Consider the following 24605-nt stretch of genomic DNA (forward strand, 5'->3'; position numbering starts at 1 on the left):
ATATTGTGACATTTTAAAAAAAATTAGCCAGGTATGATGGAGCATGCTTTTAATCCCAGTACACGGGAGGCAGATGAAGACAGATCTCTATGAGTTTAAGTGTAGCCTAGTCTACATAGTGAGCCAGGGCTACATAGTGAGACCCTGCCTCAAAAACAAAATACAACACAGAAAAAAAATAAATAAATCTCAACCGAATGTGTGGGAGAAAAAAAAAAAAGAAAAAGAAAAACTTATCCCCCTATCTGCATAGGCAGCAAGAATACAGCTTGTAGAAGAAAAGGCTTAACCACACATTCTCTGGAGGGCTTTTCACAACTCTAGCCTAATCTTATAACAGTAGGAAGATTTCCTCGGATTATTCCATCCTTGGGATATGAACGCTAACAAAAACATAAAAAGCAATCAATGAAAATGTGAGGATTATGAATATCGAAAAAAGAACTGGCTATAATTTCATCCATTATAAACTAGGAAAGAGTGGGATTTTCTTTCCCGTGTCAGTTAACACAGATAACGTAAGAGAAAACAATGGCAGGGGCGCTCTGAAGGTTGGTTAAAGTAGCCTTGGGCATTTTGTACGGGGAAACCAGACAGCCTGCTGTGCATCACGGTCCAACCACATCTCTTTGGGAGTCAGTTTACTCAACCGAGAAGGATGGGTGCTGGAGTCACCTTCTCCTGAACTTATGAGTACACTGTGGTACCCAAGCGTCGCGCCAGAGAGCGTCTCTGTGGGTGTGTCTAAGACCTGCAGATCCCGCGCGCTTGCGCAGAGCTGGAGCCCGCCACCCAGCCCTGTCAGTTACCGACCACCGGCACCAGCTTCGCAGCGGTCGGACGTCTGTCTCCTCTCCGGGTACACCCGCCTTTAAGGGCCCGGAGTTCTCAGGGCGCCGGCCTCGGCCCGAACGCCAGCCGGCCGCGGCTCTCCCGGCCAGCCCCAGAGCCCAAGCAGCGGAGGCGTAACCACGGAAACCGAACGCGACGCCCGAAACTGGGGGGCGGGGCCGGGCCCCGGAGGTGGGGCTAGAGGGCGGGGCGGGCGGAAACCAGGATGGGCTGCTGGGGCGGGGCCGCTGGGGTGGAGCCTTGAGCAGAAGGGTGTTGGGTTCCCTCTCAGTCCCCCAAGAGATACGCAAAAGAGCTCAATTCCAGGTGAGAAAGGTGTTTTCGCTACACCTCAGTATTAAAGCAATGAAACACGAGTTCTGAAACAAATGTTGGCCGTACAACCAGTCATACTGTTCGTGATAACTTACTAGCGTGGAGACATGGGGGAGGGGGAGGAGGGAAGGAACGCATCCATTGAAGAGAATGAGAAAAGTTAGGGTTCTTGGAGTTATCAACGTTTTTAGTGTTTTTCAAAGAAATACTTTCATTTCTCTTGCTCAAAGGAAGTCAGTATACTGGTATTCCAAAATGCCTGGATGAAAGTTTTATTTATTATGTATTTACTATTATTTTTTATTTAATTCGGGAAATGCATTCAAACTAGATCTGAAGATGCAGGCCCCTAGTCCCAGGCTTTGGGGTGCTCAGATAGGAAAACGCAGTTTTAAGACACCCTACACTGTATAGTGAGACTCTGCCCCCACCACCCAGAAGATGCAAGTTAGGAAACCACTGTGTTTGGAGTTGGGGAAAAACATTTTTTGTTTGTTTGTTTGTGGGAGAGGCTAGCACTATGTAGTCTTGGATGGTCTGGAACAGGACATGTAGACCAGGCTGGTCTTGAATTAGTAAAGACCTACCTGCCTCAGTCCCCCAAGCCCAGGTCGTGTGCCACCATGCTGGGTCAATGATGGTCCTTTTGATTTTTAAAAATATTTGTTGCAGGGTTGGAAATAGTCTCTAAGGTTATGAACATTGGCTATATTTCCAGAGGACTGGGCTTGATTCCCAGCACCCACAAGACAGCTCATAACCATCTGTAACTCCAGTTCCAGGGGAGCCAACTCTCTCTTCTGGCCTCTGCACATACCAGCTAGGTGGGAATCTACAGACATACACCCTGGCACAACACCCATGCACATAAAATAAAATAATAAAATAAAAATACCTTTTAAAGTTTTCAGTGTTTCTTGGGTAAACATAAGGAACAATATTTTATTTTTTGTTATATCTAGTTATTTATGAGGCACACATGTCACAACACACTTGTGAGAGTCACAGCCTGCAGGAGCCAGCTCTCTCCTACCACGTTTGTTCTTGGATCTGTTGACCCACAGAGACATCCCAACAAACTGTCCTAGTTACTTTGTTGCCCGGATGCACACCATGGCCAAAAGTAACCTGAGGAAGAGCAAGTTTAGCTTTCACTTCCAGTGGAGGGAAGTGAAGGCAGGAACCTGGAGCAGGAGCCAGGGAGGAACACTGCTCACTGGTTTCCTTGCTAGCTCATGCTTAGCTAGCTTTCTTTTTTAAAAAGTTATTTTAATTTTTCTTTATGCATTTAATTAATGTGTATGCACGTGTTGGGTAGGGGTTCCCATGAAGGCCAGAAGACACCATCAGATCCCTTAGAAATGGAGTTACAGGTACTTATTTGATGCTCTGAACTGAACTGTTATCTTCATGGTTGAGCATCAAGTGCTCTTAACAGCTGAGCATTCTCTCCAGTCGCATAGCTAGCTTTCTTATACAGCCCAAACCCACCTGCATAGGGATGGTGCCACCCACAATGGGCTCCACCCTTCCACATCAATCCCACCACAAGCAAGCATCTACTGCTGTTGTGAAAATGCTCAGGTAGCACTTGGCACAGTGTCTGCAGTAAAATATGGACTTGGGTGCCATTACCATCACTGTTATGACTGAGTGGACTTCTAGTCCTCATGGAACTAACTTTTCCTAGTTATAAGAAGGAATCAATTTAGAAAGGGACTAGACTATATTAAGGGACCAGTAAAAAGAATCATGTCTATTTAGTATACATCTTGAGAAAATGAAGGCAATAAAACTATTCTTTTCGTTAGCAAAGAGCCCGGACTTTGTTTCAGAAGACCAGGTTAGAAATCTACATAAAGTGATGGATTTAACTTAAAAGATAATAAGTAGGACTGACAAATTTGGAATAGATGCTATTCTGTTGGAATGTTATATCCCCAGCCAAAGGAGCGAGTAAGATGGGTGTGGCAGAGTATTCCAGAAACAAGCCAGAGAAAGCTAGAGAGGCCAGTGATGCTTGACAATGTTTGGGTTACATCGCAAAGTAGAATGCGGAACTTCACAAGGAAGGGGACTGAGTCAGTCCCCTTAGAGAGAGTGGTTTAGTGTGGGGAGCTCTCCACATTCAGTGAGACAGAATGCCAGCAGCAGACCATGGGAACCAGCGATGCTTAGAAAACTGGCACCACGCTTTCAGTAACTGACTCTTTAAAGAGCAGATAAAGAGGAGGTACCCGGTATAGCAACAGCACTGCAGAAGGAAACAGTGGGAAAACCTTCTGTTCTTGGTGCTGTAAGCTCAAGGTTCTACGCTTGACAGAGCAGCTGCAAGATCCTGTTTCATAAAGACCCCTCTTGGGACTGGAGAGATAGCTCAGCAGATAGGAGAATTCCATGCTCAAGCACAAGGACCTGAGTCTGGATCCTGGCACCCACATAAGCCAATGGGGTTCCCAGGTGTGTTTAAAAACTTACATTTAGGGCTGGAGGCTGGAGAGATGGCTCAGCGGTTAGGAGCACTGCCTGCTCTTCCAAAGGTCCTGAGTTCAATTCCCAGCAACCACAGGGTGGCTCACAACCATCTGTAATGAGGTCTGGTGCCCTCTTCTGGCCTGCAGGCATACCCGCAGACAGAATATTGTTTGCATAATAAATAAATATTAAAAAAAGAAAAAGAAAAAAAAACCTTACATTTAAAAAACATTAGCTTTTAGTGAATAGGGTTTTAGAAAAGTCCTATAGGTTCAGGTCTTCTTTCCCTTTTAGTGATTGTTGGCATCAGTGGTCCAGAGCCTCACAGGGCATGCGTCAGGCAGAGGACTTTGGGATCCCTAACTTGTATAGATACTTTTCTTGCAGGGCCCAGAATTTAAAATTTGTCTTAATATATTTGATGAAAATTTGAAATAATTTTGTTAACCAGACAGTAATCTCTCTGCTGTAGGTTACACTCCACGAGGCAAACAATCCAAGAACATGCTCCTGCGCTGATTTCCAACTGCACAAACGTGCGTGTGCTCACACATCAGGTGGAGAAAAGAATCAAGCCAGCTACAGAAGTGGGTTTTCACTTCGTAATTAGTGTGTCCTCTCTATGTAGGTAGAGGTGGTACTCACACCTTGGCATATGCTTTTTTTTTTTTTTTTTTTTTTTTTGGTTTTTCGAGACAGGGTTTCTCTGTGGCTTTGGAGCCTGTCCTGGAACTAGCTCTGTAGACCAGGCTGGTCTCGAACTCACAGAGATCCGCATGCCTCTGCCTCCCAAGTGCTGGGATTAAAGGTGTGCACCACCATCGCCCGGCCTGGCATATGCTTTTGAATATTGTGGTTTTCCAAGAAAATGTTTACAGCACAGAGAAGCAGAGGGAGCGGAGAGAGCAAAGACCTGCCAGACCTGAGCATGTTTGAAAATGCCATATGAAATGCATTACTTTGAAAATGGCAAAAAAGGGGACAAAAGAAAAAAAAAACAGAAATCTATCATTTGAATGACAACTTGAAATGTCAATTAAAAATTCTTACAGCCCAATAGTACACTGAACAGATATCAACCAATGGTATTGAGTGTATTTATTCAGCTGTAGGAAGCTGTCTCCATGGAGACATTTCAGCTGATGTCTACTCAGCTTTCTTTTCTTTGTCCTTAGTAGGACAGGAAGGAGTTTTCTTTCTTTCCGGCAGGATAAAGTCGGCATGTCCTGGGGAGAGCTTGGGGAAGGTGGAATTGATGTACTTCTGAAATGCTGCCCTGGTTTCCTGTAATTCCTCCTCCAGGAAATCTTTCCAGTTTGTCATGATTCCCAGCTGCTTTGCCACAGATATCAGCTCCCCCTGGGTGTTGGCCAGTTTACCCATCACGTGGTCCAGCGTGGCCTGGTGGGTTTTTTCCGCTTCTTGGAGCACTTCCTGCACCTCTTCTTGCTTCTGCCTCTGAGCCAGGCCATAGTAGGCGTTCATTTCCTGCTCCTTTGCTCTTATCAGCTGGCCCAAGCTTGTCTTCTGATCTTTAGGGGCTGTCACGCCAGTATTCACAAGTTCCTCCCTGGTCTTGCTGCAAAAGACGACACAGATTTACCAATCAGATAGACTAGCCACTAAAAACATAATGAGTTGATCGTTAATCACGGAAGAGTCCCCAACCTGGGAAACCTGGGGTGCATGAGCTTTCAGAATATATTAGCTATCAATCATCAATCTAAAAATTGTGCTCAGAGGCTGCCCATCAATTTCTCAGCCAAAGGCTGGGGCACAGCCACTAGTTTAATGTCCAATGGTGGCGCTGAACTTAAAACAATGAAGAGACAGAGACAGAGCCCTAAACCCCCATAGAAGGTATTTCCTCATATCAGCTCATCTCCTTTTTGTTGTTTTATGTCTTTGAAATAGTATCATGAGGGTTTGATTTTCGTTGCTTTGAGTAAACTTTGAATCAACTGCATCATTCAGGCTGACCTTCAACTCTTTATTTTTGGGATTACAATGTAATAACATCACGTTTCCCCTTCTCTTTTCTCTCTTTGAGCCCACTTCTTGTTCTCTTTCTCTTTTTTTATGTCCAAATTATGTCCTCTTTTCATTGATGGCTGTTACATCATATATGAATTTATATATGTGCACATGTAATCCTAAATATAACCTGATCAATGTGGTTCATGTTAACATATATGCACGTTTCAGTTGACCATTGGGTGGTGGACAACCAATTGGTGTGCTCTTCCCTGGGGAAGCCTATATCTCCCACTCTCAGTGTCCGTCTCATGCCTGCAGATCTTTGTATAGAACGGAGGCCCCACGGGCCCCCCATCCCCCCCCCCGCCCCCGTCCACTTTGATATGCCTATCAGTGCTGCCCTTGTTTGGCTCAAGCTTAGGCAGCCATGTTGGGAAGCCTTTATGGGTGCAGTTGCTGGTACAACTAGAGACAATCTCACAGCAAACTCCTGGATCCTAACCTCGAACTCTTGATCCCCCTCCTGCGTGCTGGGTGCTGAGGCTACAGGCCTAAGCCACTGAACCGTCGCTGTTCATCTTGAGGATGGACGGAAGCAAGCTTGTACTTGTGCGTTAGCTTTAGGTTTAATCGTGATTTAAACTGAGCTATATTTAATTATAGATTATCTCTAACTTTCTGATCACAGGGCCAAATTCCTTTTACACTTAAAGTTACTGAGGAACCCAAAAATAAATAGTTTATATGAGTTTTATCTAGCGACATTAACAGAATTAGGGGCTAAAAAGAACAGACATTTTAAAAGACATCAATTAATGCATAATAACAATAAATTAATTCTACTTTAATGCAAATATTTTTATGAAAAATATTTTCCAAAATAAAATATAATAGTTGGTGAAGAGACTGGCATAATTTCACAGTCATTTGCAAAGTTCTTTTACGTACGGCTTAAAACAAAGCTGGTTTTTCATGTTATTTGAATATATTGAGATCTCCTCCTATTAAAACTCCTGAAAAATAAAACACTCATTAGAAGAGAAAGAGAGGGCTGGAGAGATGGCTCAGTGGTTAAGAGCATTGCCTGCTCTTCCAAAGGTCCTGAGTTCAATTCCCAGCAACCACATGGTGGCTCACAACCATCTGTAATGAGGTCTGGCGCCCTCTTCTGGCCTGCAGGCATATACACAGACAGAATATTGTATACATAATAAATAAATAAATATTTTTTAAAAACGAAGAGAAAGAGAGAGAAAAAGGAAATGACATCATCTTTTTGTAAAAAAAAAAAATGAATTTGACCTCGTGGATATGTTCCTTCCCTGTCAAAAAGTCAGGGACCCTGAGGGCTCTTGGGCCATGCAGCTGAATGATTCTGACCTCTGGTTGCTTATATCACTCTATCTGTATATACATATTATATATGCCTAAAATATAATTATATCGCAAATATATATAGGTGAGATAATACAGATATGTAGATAGACAGACTATAAATAAATGTTATAGTAGCCAGCCCTATTGAACTGTTAAGTAAGCTGCCAGGCTTTTGTGTATATGTTCATCAGTAGCTCGGGAAATTCAGTTAAGCCATGCCCTGATTAGGCCCCATTCACGATGAGAACCCTGGCTCAGAGCAGTGAGGTAATTTGTCAGGTTCACCCATAAATGCTGGTGGGCAAAATCAGCGCCATGACCCAGGCAGTCTGAGCCCAGGGCAGTGTGATGCAGATGCACTGCATGGACTTCTAGAATTACCTTGTTTGGCTAAGATGTCTAAAGAATAAAATACCTAAGATGTTGGGGTAAAGTATTTACGGTTTGTAATGAAAATGCTCCCCCTCTAGTTCCTTCTTGGTGCCTCCAACACAAATGAAGTCTTTTTGAGGCTTACCTCATTCTGTGGTTGAAATTCTCTTACTTTTTCTAGTTCCAGACTGACCTTAAACCTGAGACTTCCCTAATCTTGATGTAATGACATTCATCTCCAGTTACCAGGCAACTCGGCCTCCTCTTCCCACAGCTGGGTTATATCCACTATTACCAGCAAGGGTTAGTGCTATGAGCGCTTTACATGCCGGCTCATTGAATTGTAGAAGGACCCACTGAGGCTGTTACTATTTTTACTTACACTGTTATTATTCCCTTGTGATAGGTAAGAATGTGAGGCTCTCCAAGAGCCGCGAGAACTGTTGTTCAACGTCACACACGTAATTGAGGAAGCAGGAGCGTGGCTTCTCTTAGCCACTACTTGCTTCAGTCTCATAAGAAGTCACCATAAAATGTTTCGTCGGTAGGACGACACAATGAAAACAGTATTTAAGAACAGTATTCTGGTAACAAACAGTAAGAAGGCTAAACCTTAGTGCAGTAAGACAGCGAGACCACCTTGTATCATTCTGCAACCGTCTGGGGTACAAGGAGGGTCTGAACCAGTGATGAAAGACAGAGATAGGCATCGAGACAAACAGGAACAAGTCCAGGAAACCACAAAGCCCTAACCACCAGCATCTAGGTCTGCTGGGATAGATGAACAGCCAAGAGGATGCTGGAGAGCTGTGAATTCATACTCACGCACGTCCTCTGGATTTAGCCTGGTGCTTTATAAAACCAATGGGTTGTTAGTTAGGCTGGAACCAAGGCCTCTAGGGCCCAGGACAGCAACAGCTGAATGACCCTAACCAGCATCCCCAAAGAGGAAGGTCCCCAGCACCAACCTTAGGTAAACTGAGCTAATAAAGTCCATTCTGGGTATCTAGCTTCTTTAATCTCAGCACTCAGGAGACAGAGGCAGGGGGATCTCTGTGAGTTCAGCCTTGGAAAAATGGGAAGTGGGGAATATTCATGCTTAAAACAGACTTGGGTTTTCTTGAGACAGGCTTTCTCTGTGTAATAGTCTTAGCTGTCTTGAAACTAACTCTGTAGTCAAGGCTGAACTTGAACTCACAGAGATCTGCCTGCCTCTTGTGCCTCCTGAGTGCTGGGATTAAAGGCAAGTGCCACCACTGCCTGGCTTTTAAAACAGATTATTAAGGTAAGCTAAATATTTGCTGTAGAAGAAGAATCAATTTTATGGATCATATGAAATGGTCAAGAAAACCCAAAGAATCAGGTAACTTGGGCTTACAGGGGCTCACAGAGTCTGAACTTCCAACCAGAGAGCTTGCGTGGGGCTGACCTAGGCCCTCCACACATATTACAGTTGTGTTGCTTGGTCTTCTTTTGGGGTTCCTAACAGTGTTACTTGCTTTCGGGGTCCCTTTCCTCCTACTGGATTGCGCCACCCAGCCTTAATAGGAGGGGAGGTGCCTAGTCTTACGGCAACCTGACAGGCCATGGCTGGCTGATGTACATGGGGGACTGCCTTTCCTGAAGAAAAAGGAGGAGTGGAAGAAGGGGGGTTGGGGGAGGGGCTGGAAGGAGAGGAAGAAGATGTGGAATGGGCCGGGGTGGGAAAAATTATTAACTAATAAAAAAAGTTATTTTGTTTATCTGTCTTGTCTGCTGTTGAAGAAGGATGAGGAAGTACTGAAGGAAGGGCCATATCAGTGCTCGTGTTCTTTCCTTCCCTTCTCCAAACTTAGTCTGGCTTTGACTTGGTCTCTCCTTAAATATTTAGGGGATCACTGCAGACAGCTTGGAGGAAACGGTGAGTCCCCGCAGTTTTGGATCCACACGAGAAGCAAGACACGTGGCAATGCCCTACATGGTATCCATAGTCAAACAGCAACGGCACTGTCACCAGCGGCTGCCAAGCTTCCAGTGGAAGGGACGGCAGGGCCAGCTGGGAAACTTGCATTGCACACCCTGGTTAGCATCTGTGCACTTCCTGTAAGCAGAGAGTACATCCTGGTGTGGCATCTGTGCACTCCCTGTAAGCTGTGCACATCCCGGTGTGGCATCTGTGCACTCTCTGTAAGCAATGTGCATCTGTGCACTCTCGGTAGGCCATCTCTATTTTGACAAGGCTAGAGACTTGGAGGTTTGAAATTCACGCTCTACTTAAACAAATGCTGGCACAAAGTGTAACCATTTTTTAAACATAGTTGCAGGGTGTGTCCACACTTACAAGAATTAGGCTGATATTTCATAAAATGGATTAGTAGAGAATAAAAGGGTATTAGACAAAATACGCTCTGCTACCTCAGCCTCACTGTGCCAGTGAGGAAACACGGAAAATCTGTACTAGAAATCTCTCCATTCGGTGTCTTCTGAAACACTTCCAGCCTATTTTTGGATGGTTGTTGCTGTTAAAGTGGCACAGGATGTGCTGTTCATGGGCTTAAAGAAAAACACCAGGGGGCTGGAGAGATGGCTCAGAGGTTAAGAGCACTGGCTGCTCTTCCAGAAGTCCTGAGTTCAATTCCCAGCAACCACATGGTGGCTCACAACCATCTGTAATGGGGTCTGGTGCCCTCTTCTGGTGTGCAGGCATACATGTAGGCAGAATGCTGTTTACATAATAAATAAATAAATTAAAAAAAAAAAAAAACACCAGTGGCTGCTCCTTCCACATTCTCTTCCATGTAAGTGAGGTTTTTCACTTGTCTAATGCAGACGGCCACCAACACACTTTCATGCCCCATCTATACCCATTAATAAAAATCCTCATTTTTATATTTGATTGTAATTTGGTTACATTTCCCCGTAGCCAAGGACTAAATGGTAATGACATTTGTTCCTCAAAATCATTTGTACGTAAGGCAGATCAGAGAAGATGATTTGCTCGGCTGAACAATAAGAAGGTGTCAATCCACTTTTCATTTGAACTTCTGAAACGCTAGCCTAATTTCAGCCGGCACGACCACTGTGTTTAATATGAAAATGCATTATGGTTTTCTGATTGGGACACTAGAAACTTCCCTGATTTGACAGTGGTCCCCTGGAGTTGGGGGTGGAGGCATTAACAAGGGTGTAGAGGAAAGAGCCAGAACCGTCCTTCTGCAGCACACTTGCAACTTGGGGTTCAGTAGGACTCTTCCATTAGCCGTGTCTCATTGTACAAGAAACTTACACGTCTTTGCGCATCCTGTTTTCATTCTTATGTCTCTCTCAGAAATCAGATCCCTCTCCTTCTAAAGACCAACACACCTTCCTCCAGAAGCCTCCAGTAATACATGACCTACCCTCACTTTACTTGATCACTTTAGGAATTTAACTCTTTCAATCCCTGTGTGCTGTTTGTACCAGTTCTGTACTCAGAGACTCACACTTCAGTTACTTCATTTAATATTGAGAAAGGGTCTGAATTTCGTTCTCCCAGAACTTCAGTTTCTAATTCATTTCATCCAGAAGACACTTGATAAGTTTGGGTGAAGTGGAAAAACTCGCTCGGTAACTCAAATGACTTCCTGTCGAGCCGGTCAGTATAATGGAAAATTGCAAATCTAACACAGGCCAGGGTTTGGTTCAGTCCCCACCACTTCCTCCTCTTCTGATCTTTCATAGCTGGTTCAGTGTCTCTCTGGGACTCAGGACTCAGCCGGAAGGCATGCGAGAGGACAGACTCTGCCCAGTGGTTACTAGCCAATTCACTTCCACTTCCGAGATAACCTTCACTCCTGTCTGCTTGGCTAGATCTTACTGTGAACCACAGCCTGGTATCAACTCCTGTTCATCCTGCCTCAATTCTGAGTGCTGGGTTATAGGCACCTCCCACTAAGCCTGGCTGCCCCCAGAAAGAGATTTGAGAAATATATAAAGGATCCATGTGCATTAATTATTGAATCAAGAGAGTTGTCATAAAATTATAGCCATTAGAGACAGGTAAAAATGTGTTCTACACCTTAGTGACGAGGAAAATGCAGATCAAAACCACTTTAAGATTCCACCTCTGCTCAGTCAGAATAGCCAGCATCAGAAGTCTAAACATCAAATGCTAGAGTAGATGTCGGGGAGAGAGCCCTTGCATGCTGTTGGTAGGGGTGTAAACTAGTACAGCCTCTATGGACATCAGTCTGGAGTCATTTCTGGGCATGTACCTGGAGGAATTTATACTGCACGACAGAGACACATGAGCATCTATGGTCATGGCTAGATAGCTGTTTACAATAGCTAGGAAATGGAATCAAAGCAAATGTCCATCAGCTGATGAAGAGATAAAACGTGGTGTATATGAGATATATAAACAGTGAAATTATTACTTGGCTGTGAAGAAGCTAGGAAACATGAAGGGCCTCTAGTCCACTTCCTGGCAGCACCTCTTGTTCTGCTCTGAACCTCTGAGGAGCGCAGGTGCTCGGCATGCATTCTAGAAGCTCCAGCCCACATCTGAGGTGAGTCTACCAGCTTCAGCTAGCCCAGCCTACAAACCCTCTCAGACATTCCCAGAGCTTTACATACAAGGTGTCTCTAGATTCTAAGTTATCAGGATAAGCCACCATAGTATCCGAATAAATTCCCTAGCAGAATTTCATTATCTCTCCACAAATTAGTTTCTGCAAGTGTCTAAAGAAGCCTGGCATTTAGTGATGCTGAGATAAGATCTGGTACCCTGCAGAATTTAACTGATCAGAATAGATTTGTAGCATTTGTTCAGCGGTTTACAAGGGCTGGCAATGTGGCTCAATTCCAGAGCACCTACCAACTGTGCAAAAAGCTCTCCGTTCAATACCTACCACCCAAGAAAATGATAAATAAAAACAAAACAGAATGGGTTGATCGTGTTCCATAGAACAGCCCTGTGTCTGTGTAAGGCACCCTGCAAGACTGATGGGCTGATTAAAACTTTACTGACATGGGAAATCGGATGTTACAGGTCCAGAGCCATGTTACCCCATGCTGTGTTTAACGTCCCCAATAGTCACTATTGCATACTTCTGTGTTTGACCCAGCATCCCTACAGACTATCAGGTAAGTGCTTTTTGTAATGTGCAAAAGGAGCCCCTAACTTCCACCAACCCAACTGAAAGACTAATAATGTTGTCAGGTCACACCTGAGGCCTATAACAGAGACTTCTTTCTCTGTGACACGCCTACCCGCCCACCTGATGTTTTCACCAATGTATTTTAATGTGCTCTGATTTGTAGCTCTTTGTTCTGTTAGTATAAAAACGACTGAGATGGCTCAGTCGATAAAGTGCTTGCCTTGCAAGCATGAGAACACAAGTTAAAAAAAAAAAGGAATAAAAAGAAAGAAACTAACGTGGTGATACATGCTTGTATTGAGCCAGCCAGACTAGTCTACTTGGCAAATTCTATCCAAGTAAGAGATCTATCTCTAGAAAAAAAAAGGGGGGGGGGTTAGATTGTGCCTGGGAACACCTGAATTTCCCCTCTGACCTCTATATGCAAGCACACAATGTAAACATGCTCACATAAATACAAACATACATGTGAATGCACACACAAACACATGCATGAACCTGCTACCATAGTATCTGAGATAGCTTGAACTTCTTTCTAGGTCCAAGTAACTCATATTTTGCTCTTAAATAAACTTTTTCCTATTCCCTCAGAGATAAAAACAGTGTTTTAATGTTAACAAGTGCTAACAGGCACCAGGCTCTCTTCAAGGCCTTTGGGAACCATGAGTGAGCAAACCAGACATTTCAGTTGGATATATTTAAATAATAGTCATGACAGTTCTCTATCTTAGTCCATAAAAGATGAAAATTGAAAAAGAAAAATTTACACTCGAGACTCCCAGAGGAAAAGCTGAAGGGGGAAAACAACAAACAAGAGAGGGTCCAGGAGGCTTCTGGTGTGGGTGAGAAGTGAACCACGAGACCCTGAAAGAGGAGCCAGAGCTCCTCAGACCAAGAAGTGGGGGAAGGGAGCAAGGGCCCAACAGCCACTGTACTAGACACAACTCATTCTCTAAGCAAATGCTCTCTCTTCACAGAGATATACTCTAGGCAGAAGAGAGGGAAACCTGAATGCCACAGCTCTCTAGCCTTCTTTCTGGCCACTGGAATGACAAGTTTTAACTCTAGGAGAGATTTGTCTTCAAGATCTTAACTCTCAGTTATACACAGGTAGACATGCTTAAGTCAAGCGGCAAAACCCAAAAAAGACAAACCCAGACTCAGAGGCCAAACAGGAAGACTCCATCTTTGTTCTGCTGCTAAAGTTTAGGGGATCTTGGGCAGGCCACTCAACATCTAGAAACATGGGTTTATCATATACCCAGAAATTCCTGGACTGCTGACTGGGTTAGCTCAGTTCATTTTCTCTCTTAAGCTCTCTCTGTCCCTCTTCTCCATGTTCTTCCCTCTCCCCCTCTGCTTCGCAGTGCACACTTATGTATAACATGATCTGTAAAAGGAGGTGTGGTTATGAACATAAATATATAAGGCTGAGAATATATCCAAGGATGTGGAAAGATGTGAGCCTTGTTACATGAAATGTTTGTTCTGGGGAGACAAAGTAGATGTGGGAGGCAGTAAACTGGGCCTTGAGTGTCTTCTTTCGTGCATTTCTGTGAAGTCAATGTTTTTCTGTATACCCCTATTCGTTCATAAGGAGCAGACCAAGAACTAACACGTCTCCCAAAGCGTGTGAACCAGGCTGGAAACAATGACTCCTAAGTGTTTATGGAGAAGTGTTTATTAATTCTTCTGAGCCTTTTAATGCTGGAGAAACAAAATAAGAAACAGAATGTTGAGAAGGGGGATGGAGATATGACTGAGAATACAACATGGACCTTCAGAAGTGTTGGTAAATTTCAATCCCTTATATATATGTTAGATACTTGAGTACTTACGCTTACGCTACCAGTTTTCTTAAATATCTCTCTCTCTTTCTCTCTGTCCCCTTCCCTCCTTCCCTTCTTCCCTCTTTTTCCCTCTCCCTTCTACTCTCATTCCTACCAATATTTGATATATCTCCCAATAAAACCAGGAAAAGCTGGGCAGTGTTCACTCATACATTTTTTTTTTTTTTTTTTGCATATCACTCATACATCTTAACCTTATTTCTTTCTCCAGGTAGATTTTCACTGAGTCGAGCGCTCGTGTTCTTGGTCGTACCTTTTCTGCTCCTGGACAGCTTTCTGGGCAATCTCTCTTTCTTCTTCCCTGGCTTTCTTCACTGCCTCTAACTTCTCTCTGTGGCACTCCATCATAATCCTCTGGATCCTATGGACCATGCGTTGTTCTGCGGCTGAGTGCTCTCTCTTCAGCTCCTCATCCATGTTTTGAATCATCTCCTTCTTGGTTTTTGCTTCTACAGCCTTAAAGAAAAGGAATGGAAAATTTGACATAGATATTACAGGGTCGATGACTTAAAATGAATACTGGAGGCTAGACCCATTGAAGTTTCGTTTATCTGATATAACAGAACCCGTTAAACAGGTGATTTAAAAGTAGCTGTGAAGTCTATGGAAATTTTTCATTTACATAAAATGTTCAAACTGTATGTACTCACATATGTTTATGAAAGATCACATTGAAAGGCTGTCTGCAAAATGCAAACAGGTTAGAGGGGTGTGGTTAAAGGTTTTCAGACACTTTTCTTTTTCAGTGCTGGCCACACCTGGGGCGTCACAGATGCTAGGCTGTCACTGGGCTCCAGCCCCAGCTATGTGATTTTATTGATTGTCACAGTCTCATGACACATGGAAATATGAGATGTGATATTGGAAAATGGCATAAATAAACACCATGACGGGAGCCCGAGGCTCAGGCAGGAAACAGGCACATCACACGGTCACAGGAGCCTGCCTTCCAGTCCCCTCTGCCGGCTCCCTTCACTCTAGGGTTGCTACCCTTGCTCCTTCATGGAGGCCACAGGCACTCCATTGTTCTAGGGTAGGGGCACCTGTGGAGTATTTTCGACCAACTAGAGAAAGATCAATAGTCAAAGCGTTACTTGTGGAGAAGTCTCACAAAAGGACCTGACAGGAAAACCTTTCAGCATTTTGGAAATGCCTACTAACTCCATGGGGTGCCGGCACTCTGCTGGGGCCAAGCAGGGATTACCCTATGGCGAGGCAGGAAGTATGGAGCAGAGCTCCCTTTCCTATTGGTCATCTGAGTACAAGGACAGTCCGTTGGACCTTATTTGGTACACAACTAGTATAAGCTAAGTGCTCCTTGGAGAAGCAATGGATGCGTGGCCATCTCCTCGGCCGCTCATCCATCATATCATTAGGCTCCCTGTCACTCTCCTGCAGCCTCTGCCCACGTATCGCACACACGTGGTCCTCCTCCGTCTCCTCCTTGGCAAACGTGAAGGAAGTTCTGTATTCTGGTCCTTTGAACAGGTTTTGGGACAGAGATATAGAACGAAGCAGTGAATCCCTCTGCTGGGAACACTGATGAGCTTGCAAGCTAGGAAGCTCCTCTTAGCCAGCCTCACTATCTAACCACAGAAGAACAGATGAGGAAAATGTGGTACGCATACACAGTGGAGTTGGTTGTTGGCTTTTTTCCTTCAGGAAAATGGATGCAACTAAAGGTAATTATGAATTAAGCCAGTCTCAGAAAGAAATCTCGTGCTTCTTCTCATATGTGGTTCCTAGATTTTATGTTTATACGTAAAATCATGTATGGATATATGATATAAAAGTAGAAGTAAAACTGCCCAGAGAAATAAAAGCAACTGTTAGGCAGAGTGAAAATGGGCAAGGAAGGTCTGAGGTGACAGTCCCAACATACAATATATACTTGGAAGTATACATATGATATATATATATATATTTCATTATGTTGTACATTGTCATGTACAATGAATACACATCACAGTGAAAATTTAAAACAACAAAAAAGAGGTCCTCTTGTGACCATTGGTCTACTAGGATTACTTCAGGGACAGAAAATATGTCTCTCTTGGCAGTTCAGAAAAAGCAAATTTAGGGGAAAAGATGTAAGCAGGAAGCCCAGAAGAAGGGAAGCGACAGCTTGCTGCGTCCCAGCACAGGACTGGACACCAGGGCTTGTATAACGACAAGACAGACTGTCCATATGTAGGTTGCGGTCATGCCAGGGAACCAAATGCTAAACAGCTAGTTACATAAAACAGCGAGTTATTTCATTACAATGGTGATCCGGGCTATGAAAGAGCTATGACAGAACCTTATGTCTTGTGGATCACCAGGTTCCCTCCCAACCTTTACGAAAGACTAATCTGAACTTGACTAATTACTGCTCCACCTCTTCACCCCTGTCAACTAACGGAAGCACCGTTTCTTTACCAAAGGCTTTGAAAAAGACAATGAGCAAATTGTTGCATACGAAACCTTTAAGTCTCTTTGGTGCTGTTCTTCCAGCATCTGCATTTCACACTTGTGTCTGGCGTGTGCGTCCAGGAGTGCCTTCTCCACTGCTTGTTGCTGGAGTTCTTTAGCCTTTGAAAGAAAAGGTTCGTTTATCCATTATTATTTCAGGGATAATTTCACAGAGAAGCTGCTCGTCATTGAAGAAGTTGGCAAGTTGGGTGTCCGTGCTCAATGAGAAGTAGCAGCCACCATGGGGTCCCTAATTACACCGCTCTTTCTCCTACATCCCACGGAGCCCTGGCTGCCTTAGCTAGACGCACATAACACACCGAGCCCTGGGTGGCCTTTGCTGACTTTTGAATTATTAAAGGAGGGGCAGCTGCGTGTGTGTGTGTGTGTGTGTGTGTGTGTGTGTGTGTGTGTGTGGTGAGTATACATATGTATATGAATATATGTATATGTATGTGGTTGAGTATGTTAACCTAGGAAACACAAGGAAGGGAGCCGACACACGAAGCTAAAAGGCCCTAAGCAGAGAGCATGAATACCATCGAGACCCCCGCATCAGGAGTTAGGAAAGAATTTGTCTTAGATTATTTGAAGAAAATACTCAGATACTAGCTAAACTTAGATTCAAACTGTAGACTGTTAATAAAAGTGTTTCTTTCTATCGGGACACATAAGTAACTGGTGGTTCTTACGGTTTGATTTTTGCAACTACTAGATTCTTAGTGTTATACCTTATCTAGCCCAGAAGAACTTTAATTCTCTTCAGAAAGCCATTTATCTCAATTCATCTAAGACTGGAAGAACTGAGGTGGTGGGTTTGAGGCTTCTCCAACCGTGAGTAAAGTAGTTCTTTCTCCAGTCTTCAAATGGTCCCATGGCTCTAAGCAGCCATGCACACAATGCATCAGGATATGGGCTTTTGCTTTATTTGCTTGTTTAATTCACGTGGGCTCCTTCTTAGATTTTCCAGGCCAACCATGGTCTTGCCAGCCTCCTCCTGCCCCAGCCTCCTGTGTAGCTGAGTCTGTAGGAATGCACCCTGGTGACTAGAAGCACCAAGGACTTTAGAGACAGTAGATAAGGAGAGTCTGCCAAGATAAGGCATTTGGGGAAATGGGCAATAAGTTAGAAGTACTTATTACATACTGCACAGATGGATAGCCCCATACATGAGTAGAAGACCATAGTGAACAATTTACAGTGAAGTTGGCCCTATTCTGTTAAAGTTTCAGTCAAACGAGAAGAAGTGGCTGGAGTCATCGGCACAGAGGCAACTTGGAAGGAAATCCTTGGCAGGACCTGCTCCTTACTAAGCATCACCTGGTGCCAAGTACATTCCTTCATTGAACTCCCTCAACAATCCTTTGAAATGGGAGTCATTACTACCCCACCCCAACCCCACAGAGGAAGACAAGATGGAGAGGGCAAAGGACACACCCAAGAACCCATAGTTGTAAGGACTCGGTGGGCTATCTCTTCGCTGGTTATTCTGAATTTACAGTTTTAGATAAATGCAGAGTGAGGATCCTGTAGAAATGCGGTTAAGGGTAATTTCTGAGTCCTTTACCTGCTCCCACACTTTAGCTTCTGCTTTTTCAATGCTTTCCTTGAGCACAGCCTCTTGATACTGCTCTTCTTGGTTCAGGATACTTGACCCAATATCTGTGTATTTGGACAAACATCATTACAGGGCCCTGTGGACTGTTTCCTGGCTTTCCTCTCTACCATTAGCTAACATTGATGCGAGCCATCTAGAGACACCTCCTATTAGGTGATGTCACTCAATTTAATTACTTTCCGGCACTAAGAACTGAACCCATGATGCTCAGCATGCCCGTTCCGCTGTCTCCCAAGCTTACACTCTCGTCCTTGAAGGTGCCCACTGGAAGGGTAAGTTTTCCACTAACTGACTAAGCGGGAACTCATCCCTGAGGCCTGAATCGAGTCAGTTATTTTTATACACCCTCTCTAAACCACAGGCAATGAAGAGTAAATGTCATGTGAGGTGTGGCACACTCAAAGCAGAGTGTGAACTCACAAGGCATTGGCACACTATCCATCTCTCTCCTCGCTTCTGACAGGGCATCTTTCTTTAATACATCATGGACGTGCCTTTCATTAGTGCTGGCCATTCCGACTCCATCAGCTGTGGAAGGAGCTAAGTTTCCAGGTTATTACTACTCTGCCAATGATCTAATTTGACTTCCACATAACAACATCACATAAGAACTTCTCCACTTAAAGCGTAACTCCAAAGAAGGGAGAGACACACGGAATCAGGTAGGAGGGGACAATTCTGGACCCCCAGCTAAGAACCGGATCCTTTGGTAAGGTCTCAGGGTATGTGCATCTCACCTGAGATGGCCCTTAACACAGGTATAGTCCCTAGCATGTCAATCTCCATGGTGGGATGCGGTGGATATGTGTATTTGCTCAACATCTCCTGCCATGGTAACAGGTCCCACTTCTCTCAAGAACTCCCTCAAGTGGTGTGGTAAGGTTGCCTATAAGCACCATCCAAATTTGCTTGGCCTTTCTTTCTTCTAGAAGCTGATCTGGAACCAGGCACATAGTCAAGCCTGACCAGCCACACTCCTCCCTAGTTAGCTCGCATAAGGATGGAACGAGGAAATAGCTTCTTTTCCCCCGCGACTTCTAAACTGGGGCTAAGGCGTGTTGGAACCATTTGTGCCCATGTCCTTTTCTAGATGCTGAGTAGGCCTGACTGCAGCACCAGCTCGGCCAATTCACCGCGGGTGAACATGGCAGACTAAAATCTTGATAACACCTTGAGTTTTTCTTAAAAGGAACAAGTAATCCATCACAAAACTCCACTTTATGTGTTCTGTTTGAAGTTATTTCCATCACCTACAGATGAAAGATATATTTTTGGGATAGAACTTTATCACTAGATCATTAGTGAGTCTTTTTTTAAAATTTATTCTTTTGTTTTTTTTTAATTTATTTTTATTGCTTTAAATGGTGAGCAGGAGTGTGTATCTATATGTGAGTCTGTTCAGGTACCCCAAGAGCCAGAGACATTGGATTCCCTGGAGCTATAGTTATAAACCCAGTTGATGTGGGTGTTAGAAACTGAAGGTGGGTCCTCTGAAAGAGCAGCAAGTACTCTTAACTGCTGAGACATCTCTCCAGTGTGCCCCCTCCAATGAGTGAGTCTTGAAATATAAAGCAGTAAATATTGTGGGAGAGGTGGATGCATATAATCTCAATATTGTGTAAATTCATCACATTCGTAAGAACGTAACACAAATGTAGGGTGGCATTTTCCTTTTTTATTCTATTTTTTAAAGAAGAAAACAATCATCTTTCATTTTACATACCAACCCCAGTTCCCACTCCCTCCCCCCTCCCATTCCCTCTACCTTCCCTCTAAACCCCCATCCACTCCTCAGAGAGGGTAAGGCACATTGCTTTGGGGAAGGTCTAAGGCCCTCCCTACTAAATCCAGGCTGAACAAGATATCCCTCCAAAGAGAATGGGCTCCAGAAAGCCAGTTCAAGCAGTAGGGATAAATCCTGGTGGCACTGCCAGTGGCCCCACAGTCTGCCCCTTTGGCATTATCCCTTTTAATATTTAAATACTGTACTTGTTGTTCTCAGCCTTAACTTCAGAAGACATCTACAGAACTTTTTGAAAACCTACATGCTGTGAAAGGAGACACTTGATGTGGGATATCCTTCTATATATGAGTTGGTTTTATTGGATAATGAAGAAAGCTGTTTTGGCCAATTGCTTAGCAGAGTAAAGCCAGGTGGGAAATAGAGAGAAAGTAGGTGGAGTCAGCAAGATTCCATGTCGTTGCCGAAGGAGAAAGATGCTTACTGGTAGGCCACAGCCTCATGGTGATGCACAGATTGATAGGAATGGGTTAATTTAAGATCTATAAATACGTATCTAGAAATACACCTGAGACATCAGCCAAACAGTAATTAAGTAATATAGTTTCTGTGTGATTATTCAGGTCTGGGGCAGTCTCCATTTTACAGACACTATTAATAAAAACAACTTCAACGAGTCTAAAAACCATGTAGATTTAAAAGGCAACCTATTATATGATTTTGTTTTGTAGCATTCTCATGTGATAAAATTACAAAGACAGAGAACTAGAAGAATGGCTGCCAGAACTTTGAAAACTGTGACTGGCTGCTAATGGAGAAGATGAAGAGGCTTGTGGTGATGGTTACATGAATATACATGTGATACATTTCATAAAACTACACTTCTAAGGGGGAAATGATTGGCAAGACACGTACCTGAGAGAAGAGCATTGCTCTTACTGTGCTAAATTCCCAGTTTTGACAATGTAGCAAGATTACAAAACTAATGGGAAAAACTGGGGCCCATGGGAACACTTTGATCCCTTTTGCAACCCATGGATTAAACTATTCCAAAACAAAGAGTGTTTTTAAAGACGTAAGAAAAAAAAATGTACATGATGAGGCCTGGTCCCGGAAACTGTAACAGCAGAGAACCACAGCCCTGTGAAATACTCTTGGATGGATACGTCAAGGTGCTGTTGAGCTAACTTATAAAGAAGGCAGAATTTTAGCTCTCTTTTGACTCATAATAATTTAATGACAAACACAGGCAAGTGAATATAAAATACTGATTTCTACATATATTTATCTGTCCAGGGTTTAGATTCATATATCCTATAAAGTATAAGGGATAACTAAAGTATATCAAAAATCATTAAGTAATGGAGATTAACATTGTCTTAGGTCTAAAAATTATTTTAGAGATTACAATTAATAATCCATACCAAAAATTTACAGAACGTTAAAATCAGTTTGGGAACTGATGTTTTAGAAGATTTTATATATTATATATAATTTTTATTTACTTATTATATTTAATTTTATATAATAATTTTATATATTGTATATATTTATATTTCCCCCACCTTTTAGTTCAGCTCTCTAACTTCTCTTTTAGTAAATTAGGAGTGAAATCAAGTAACCGTTAGCTCACCACATGCATGGTAAAGAAGACAGGGAAAAATATTTGAAGAGTCCTTAGAAAATATGCATAAAATCCAGGATGAGACTGAAATTTTTCTGGGTGTAAGTGAGAAATGGAAATATGGATTATAATTCATTTGCTCATAAACTATATGCATATGTATGTGCGTGGTAAATATTCCTATGCTATTTATAGGCATCTGCTTTTGTCACTAGCTACAAAGTAAAGACTAAGTTTCTTCCACTCATTTATTGGGGTATTTAGATATTTTCTCTCCTGCATATATGGAAAGTCCCCAGGTACGGGCAAAATTGGAAAGAACACACATTTACTATGAAGTTTCAGATGTTAAACAGGTACAATATTTCAAAGCTTCAAAACAATTTAAAAGATACATATTAATGTTCTTATTCACAGCAAGAGACCAATTGAGAGGCCAAAACCTCTTTGCCATGCACAAGACTATCAAGTAGAACGGCTATATTCTGACACGTTATCGTTTCATGATGAAATTCTAGAGGCAAGTCACCTCAAACAGGACAGAGCTGAGAAGAAAGGCGCATGTGCTATTCTATGCTATAGCAAATAAAAATAATAAAAATCACTGCCAGGCACGGTGGTGCACACCTCTAATCCCAGCACTTGGGAGGCAGAGGCAGGTGGGTCTCTGTGAGTTCGAGGCCAGCCTGGTCTATAAAGTGAGTTCCAGGATAGCCAGACTTATGGAGAGAGACCTTGTCCCAAAGATCACCACTCCCACCCACCCACCCCCAAAAAAGAGTAAACTCACTTACCCAGTATATCTTTGTGAGTGTAAAAGCGTGTCTTAAATGGCTTGTATTCATGGATCCGTTGGAAGGTTTTTTTGAAAGGGGCTGGTGGGATTACTTTGTTGCAAACAGCACAGCAAACAAAATTAGTATAATCGTGATTCCTGATCATAGTTAAATTTCTGATTTTTTTTTTTACTTCTTATAGTTAAAATAATATCAGGATCAGAAAAAAAAAAGGTAGTTTCAAGAGAAGCTACAAGTCTAAGAAAGCTGGAAGAGGGCCAGGGTTTTAAGATTCTTCTAGAGGCTGGCAAGGACTAAACAAATCATGATTAGGCAGTGGCCATATGTCTAAGGAATGATATACCAGGAGCCTCTGCCATACAAGATGTAGACACTGGATTTGGCAAGAGATGAGCAGTTTCTCCCTCCCAGGGTCCAGCATTAAGTTGTCAACTTACTTAACAACTGTTGCTAGGGAGGACCAGCTTTGCTCATAAAAGCAACCTGAAATAATGACAGCTGAGAGCAGAAGGACCTGCCGTCCACTGCCCTGACTGTCCTCTTGCCGCTGTAACAAGTGGACACAGTCTTCATGACTTACCTGTAATACAAATTTATCCTATTGAATTTCTGGAGATCAGAATCCAAGGGAGACTCGGTTTCCTGTCTTTTCCAGCTTTAACAGCCGTACATCTTCCTAAGACTCACGGCCTCTGCTTCTGTGGAGGAGCCGCTCTTTCCTCTCATCTTTAGCCTCTCTCTGTGGACCTCTGTGTCTATACCAGGCACCTCCACATGAGCCAGGATGACCCTGTTATCTCGAGGTCCTAAATGTGATCAGAGCCGAAAGATCGCTTACCATACATTCACAGGGGCCAGAGGTCAGGATCTGGACAGCTAAAGAAGGAAGCATTAGTGGGCTAACCACATTTTAAGTGTGCTTTCGTTAAAGAATTCATTTTAACTAGTGGACAGTGGAGGCAGTCTCCAGGACATTTTCAGGTTATTGTAAATGTGCTTTGGTGGCGTGGCAATAAAAGTCGGAACTGCAGTGGAATGCTAACTGAAAATTTACTTTCATTAAGTCTGTATTCAAAATCACCGAGCCTGGTTTTCAGACTGGGGGGGGGGGGGGGTCCTAGTTACTTTCCTATTGCTGTGATAAAACACCATGACCAAGGAAGCTTACAGAAGGAAGCCTCCAGTTTGGCTTATGGTTTCAGAGGGTTATGGCGGTGGTCTTGGTGGTGAAATAAAGACGTGCGGCACGAACAACTGAGAACTCACATCTGAAGTTGCAAGCAGGGGCCAGAGAGGGAGTACTTCTGCGGGTTTTTACCGCATCACTGTGGCTTGCCTGGAAACTGAATGGTAGGACAAGCTAGTCTTACACCTGTAACAGCCCTCTTACCTGCTAATTGAAGGCACATGCTACAACACCCAGCTAATCCTGGCTTTTCAACATCGTAAGTAATTTGTTCCTATCACTTTTAAACAAACAAACATCCATTCTGCTGATTATATGAAGCTACCAAAACTGTCACATACAGCGTCCCCAGAAAGACTGGTGTTAAGGAACCAAACCATCGTAGTAGGATGTAGAGTCCTTTGGGTATACACCCAAGAGTGGTATAGCTGGATCTTGAGATAAACAGATTCCCATAATTCTGAGGAACCACCATATTGATTTCCATAGTGGCTGTACATGTTCGTCTTCCCACCAGCAAACCAGGTAAGTGTTCCTCTTGCTCTACATCCTCACCAGTATGAGCTATCAACTTTGTTATAGATCTTGGCCATTCTGACAGGTGTTAAGATGGAATCTCAAAGTAGTTTAGATTTGCATTTCCCTGATGGCTAAGGATGTTGAACATTTCTTTAAGCATTTCTCAGCCATGCTGAGATTCCCCTACTGAGAATTCTGTTTAGATCTGTACTCTCATTTTTAAATTGGACTATTGGTTTCTAATATCTAGTTTCTTGAGTTCTTTATTTATTTTGGATATTACTCCTACATCAGATGTGGAGTTGGTAGAAATCTTTTCCCATTCTGAAGGCTG

At 43.2% G+C, this 24605-nt stretch overlaps 2 protein-coding genes across 4 annotated transcripts in view; both read right to left on the reverse strand.

Annotated features, from left to right (window-relative positions):
- Cfap206 (cilia and flagella associated protein 206) overlaps positions 1 to 941 on the reverse strand; it is a 45187-nt gene extending 44246 nt beyond the window's left edge. The window contains exon 1 of one of the 3 annotated variants that reach the window (XM_050145422.1): positions 676 to 941. The gene's annotated coding sequence lies outside the window, so the exon portion shown is untranslated. Of the gene's footprint in view, positions 1 to 650 lie in introns of all 3 variants that reach the window. The other 2 variants (XM_050145424.1, XM_050145423.1) reach the window with 2 other exon arrangements.
- CUNH6orf163 (chromosome unknown C6orf163 homolog) lies at positions 672 to 24548 on the reverse strand. Its single transcript, XM_050145504.1, has 6 exons — positions 22564 to 24548; positions 18354 to 18448; positions 16799 to 16906; positions 14589 to 14791; positions 4793 to 5221; positions 672 to 1116 (listed from the first exon to the last, which is right to left on the reverse strand). Exons 1-6 carry the CDS (start codon positions 22709 to 22711, stop codon positions 672 to 674), a joined length of 1428 nt encoding a protein of 475 aa, XP_050001461.1. The 5' UTR covers positions 22712 to 24548.
- Between the last annotated feature and the right edge of the window lie 57 nt (positions 24549 to 24605).

This window comes from Alexandromys fortis, unplaced genomic scaffold (assembly GCF_014885135.2).
Source record: "Alexandromys fortis isolate MF-2015 unplaced genomic scaffold, M_Fortis_MF-2015_v1.1 scaffold_2_26212498_36691700, whole genome shotgun sequence".
Taxonomy (NCBI): domain Eukaryota; kingdom Metazoa; phylum Chordata; class Mammalia; order Rodentia; family Cricetidae; genus Alexandromys; species Alexandromys fortis.

What these genes read in the sequence shown, in the direction of transcription:
- CUNH6orf163 (XM_050145504.1), bottom strand. Translation starts at nt 22,711, where the DNA reads ATGATCAGGAATCACGATTATACTAATTTTGTTTGCTGTGCTGTTTGC. An exon ending in CACTCACAAAGATATACTGG is followed by an intron (nt 18,449 to 22,563) that starts GTAAGTGAGTTT and finishes CCAAATACACAG; the next exon opens with ATATTGGGTCAAGTATCCTG. An exon ending in GCTGTCCAGGAGCAGAAAAG is followed by an intron (nt 5,222 to 14,588) that starts GTACGACCAAGA and finishes CGTCTTTTGCAG; the next exon opens with CAAGACCAGGGAGGAACTTG.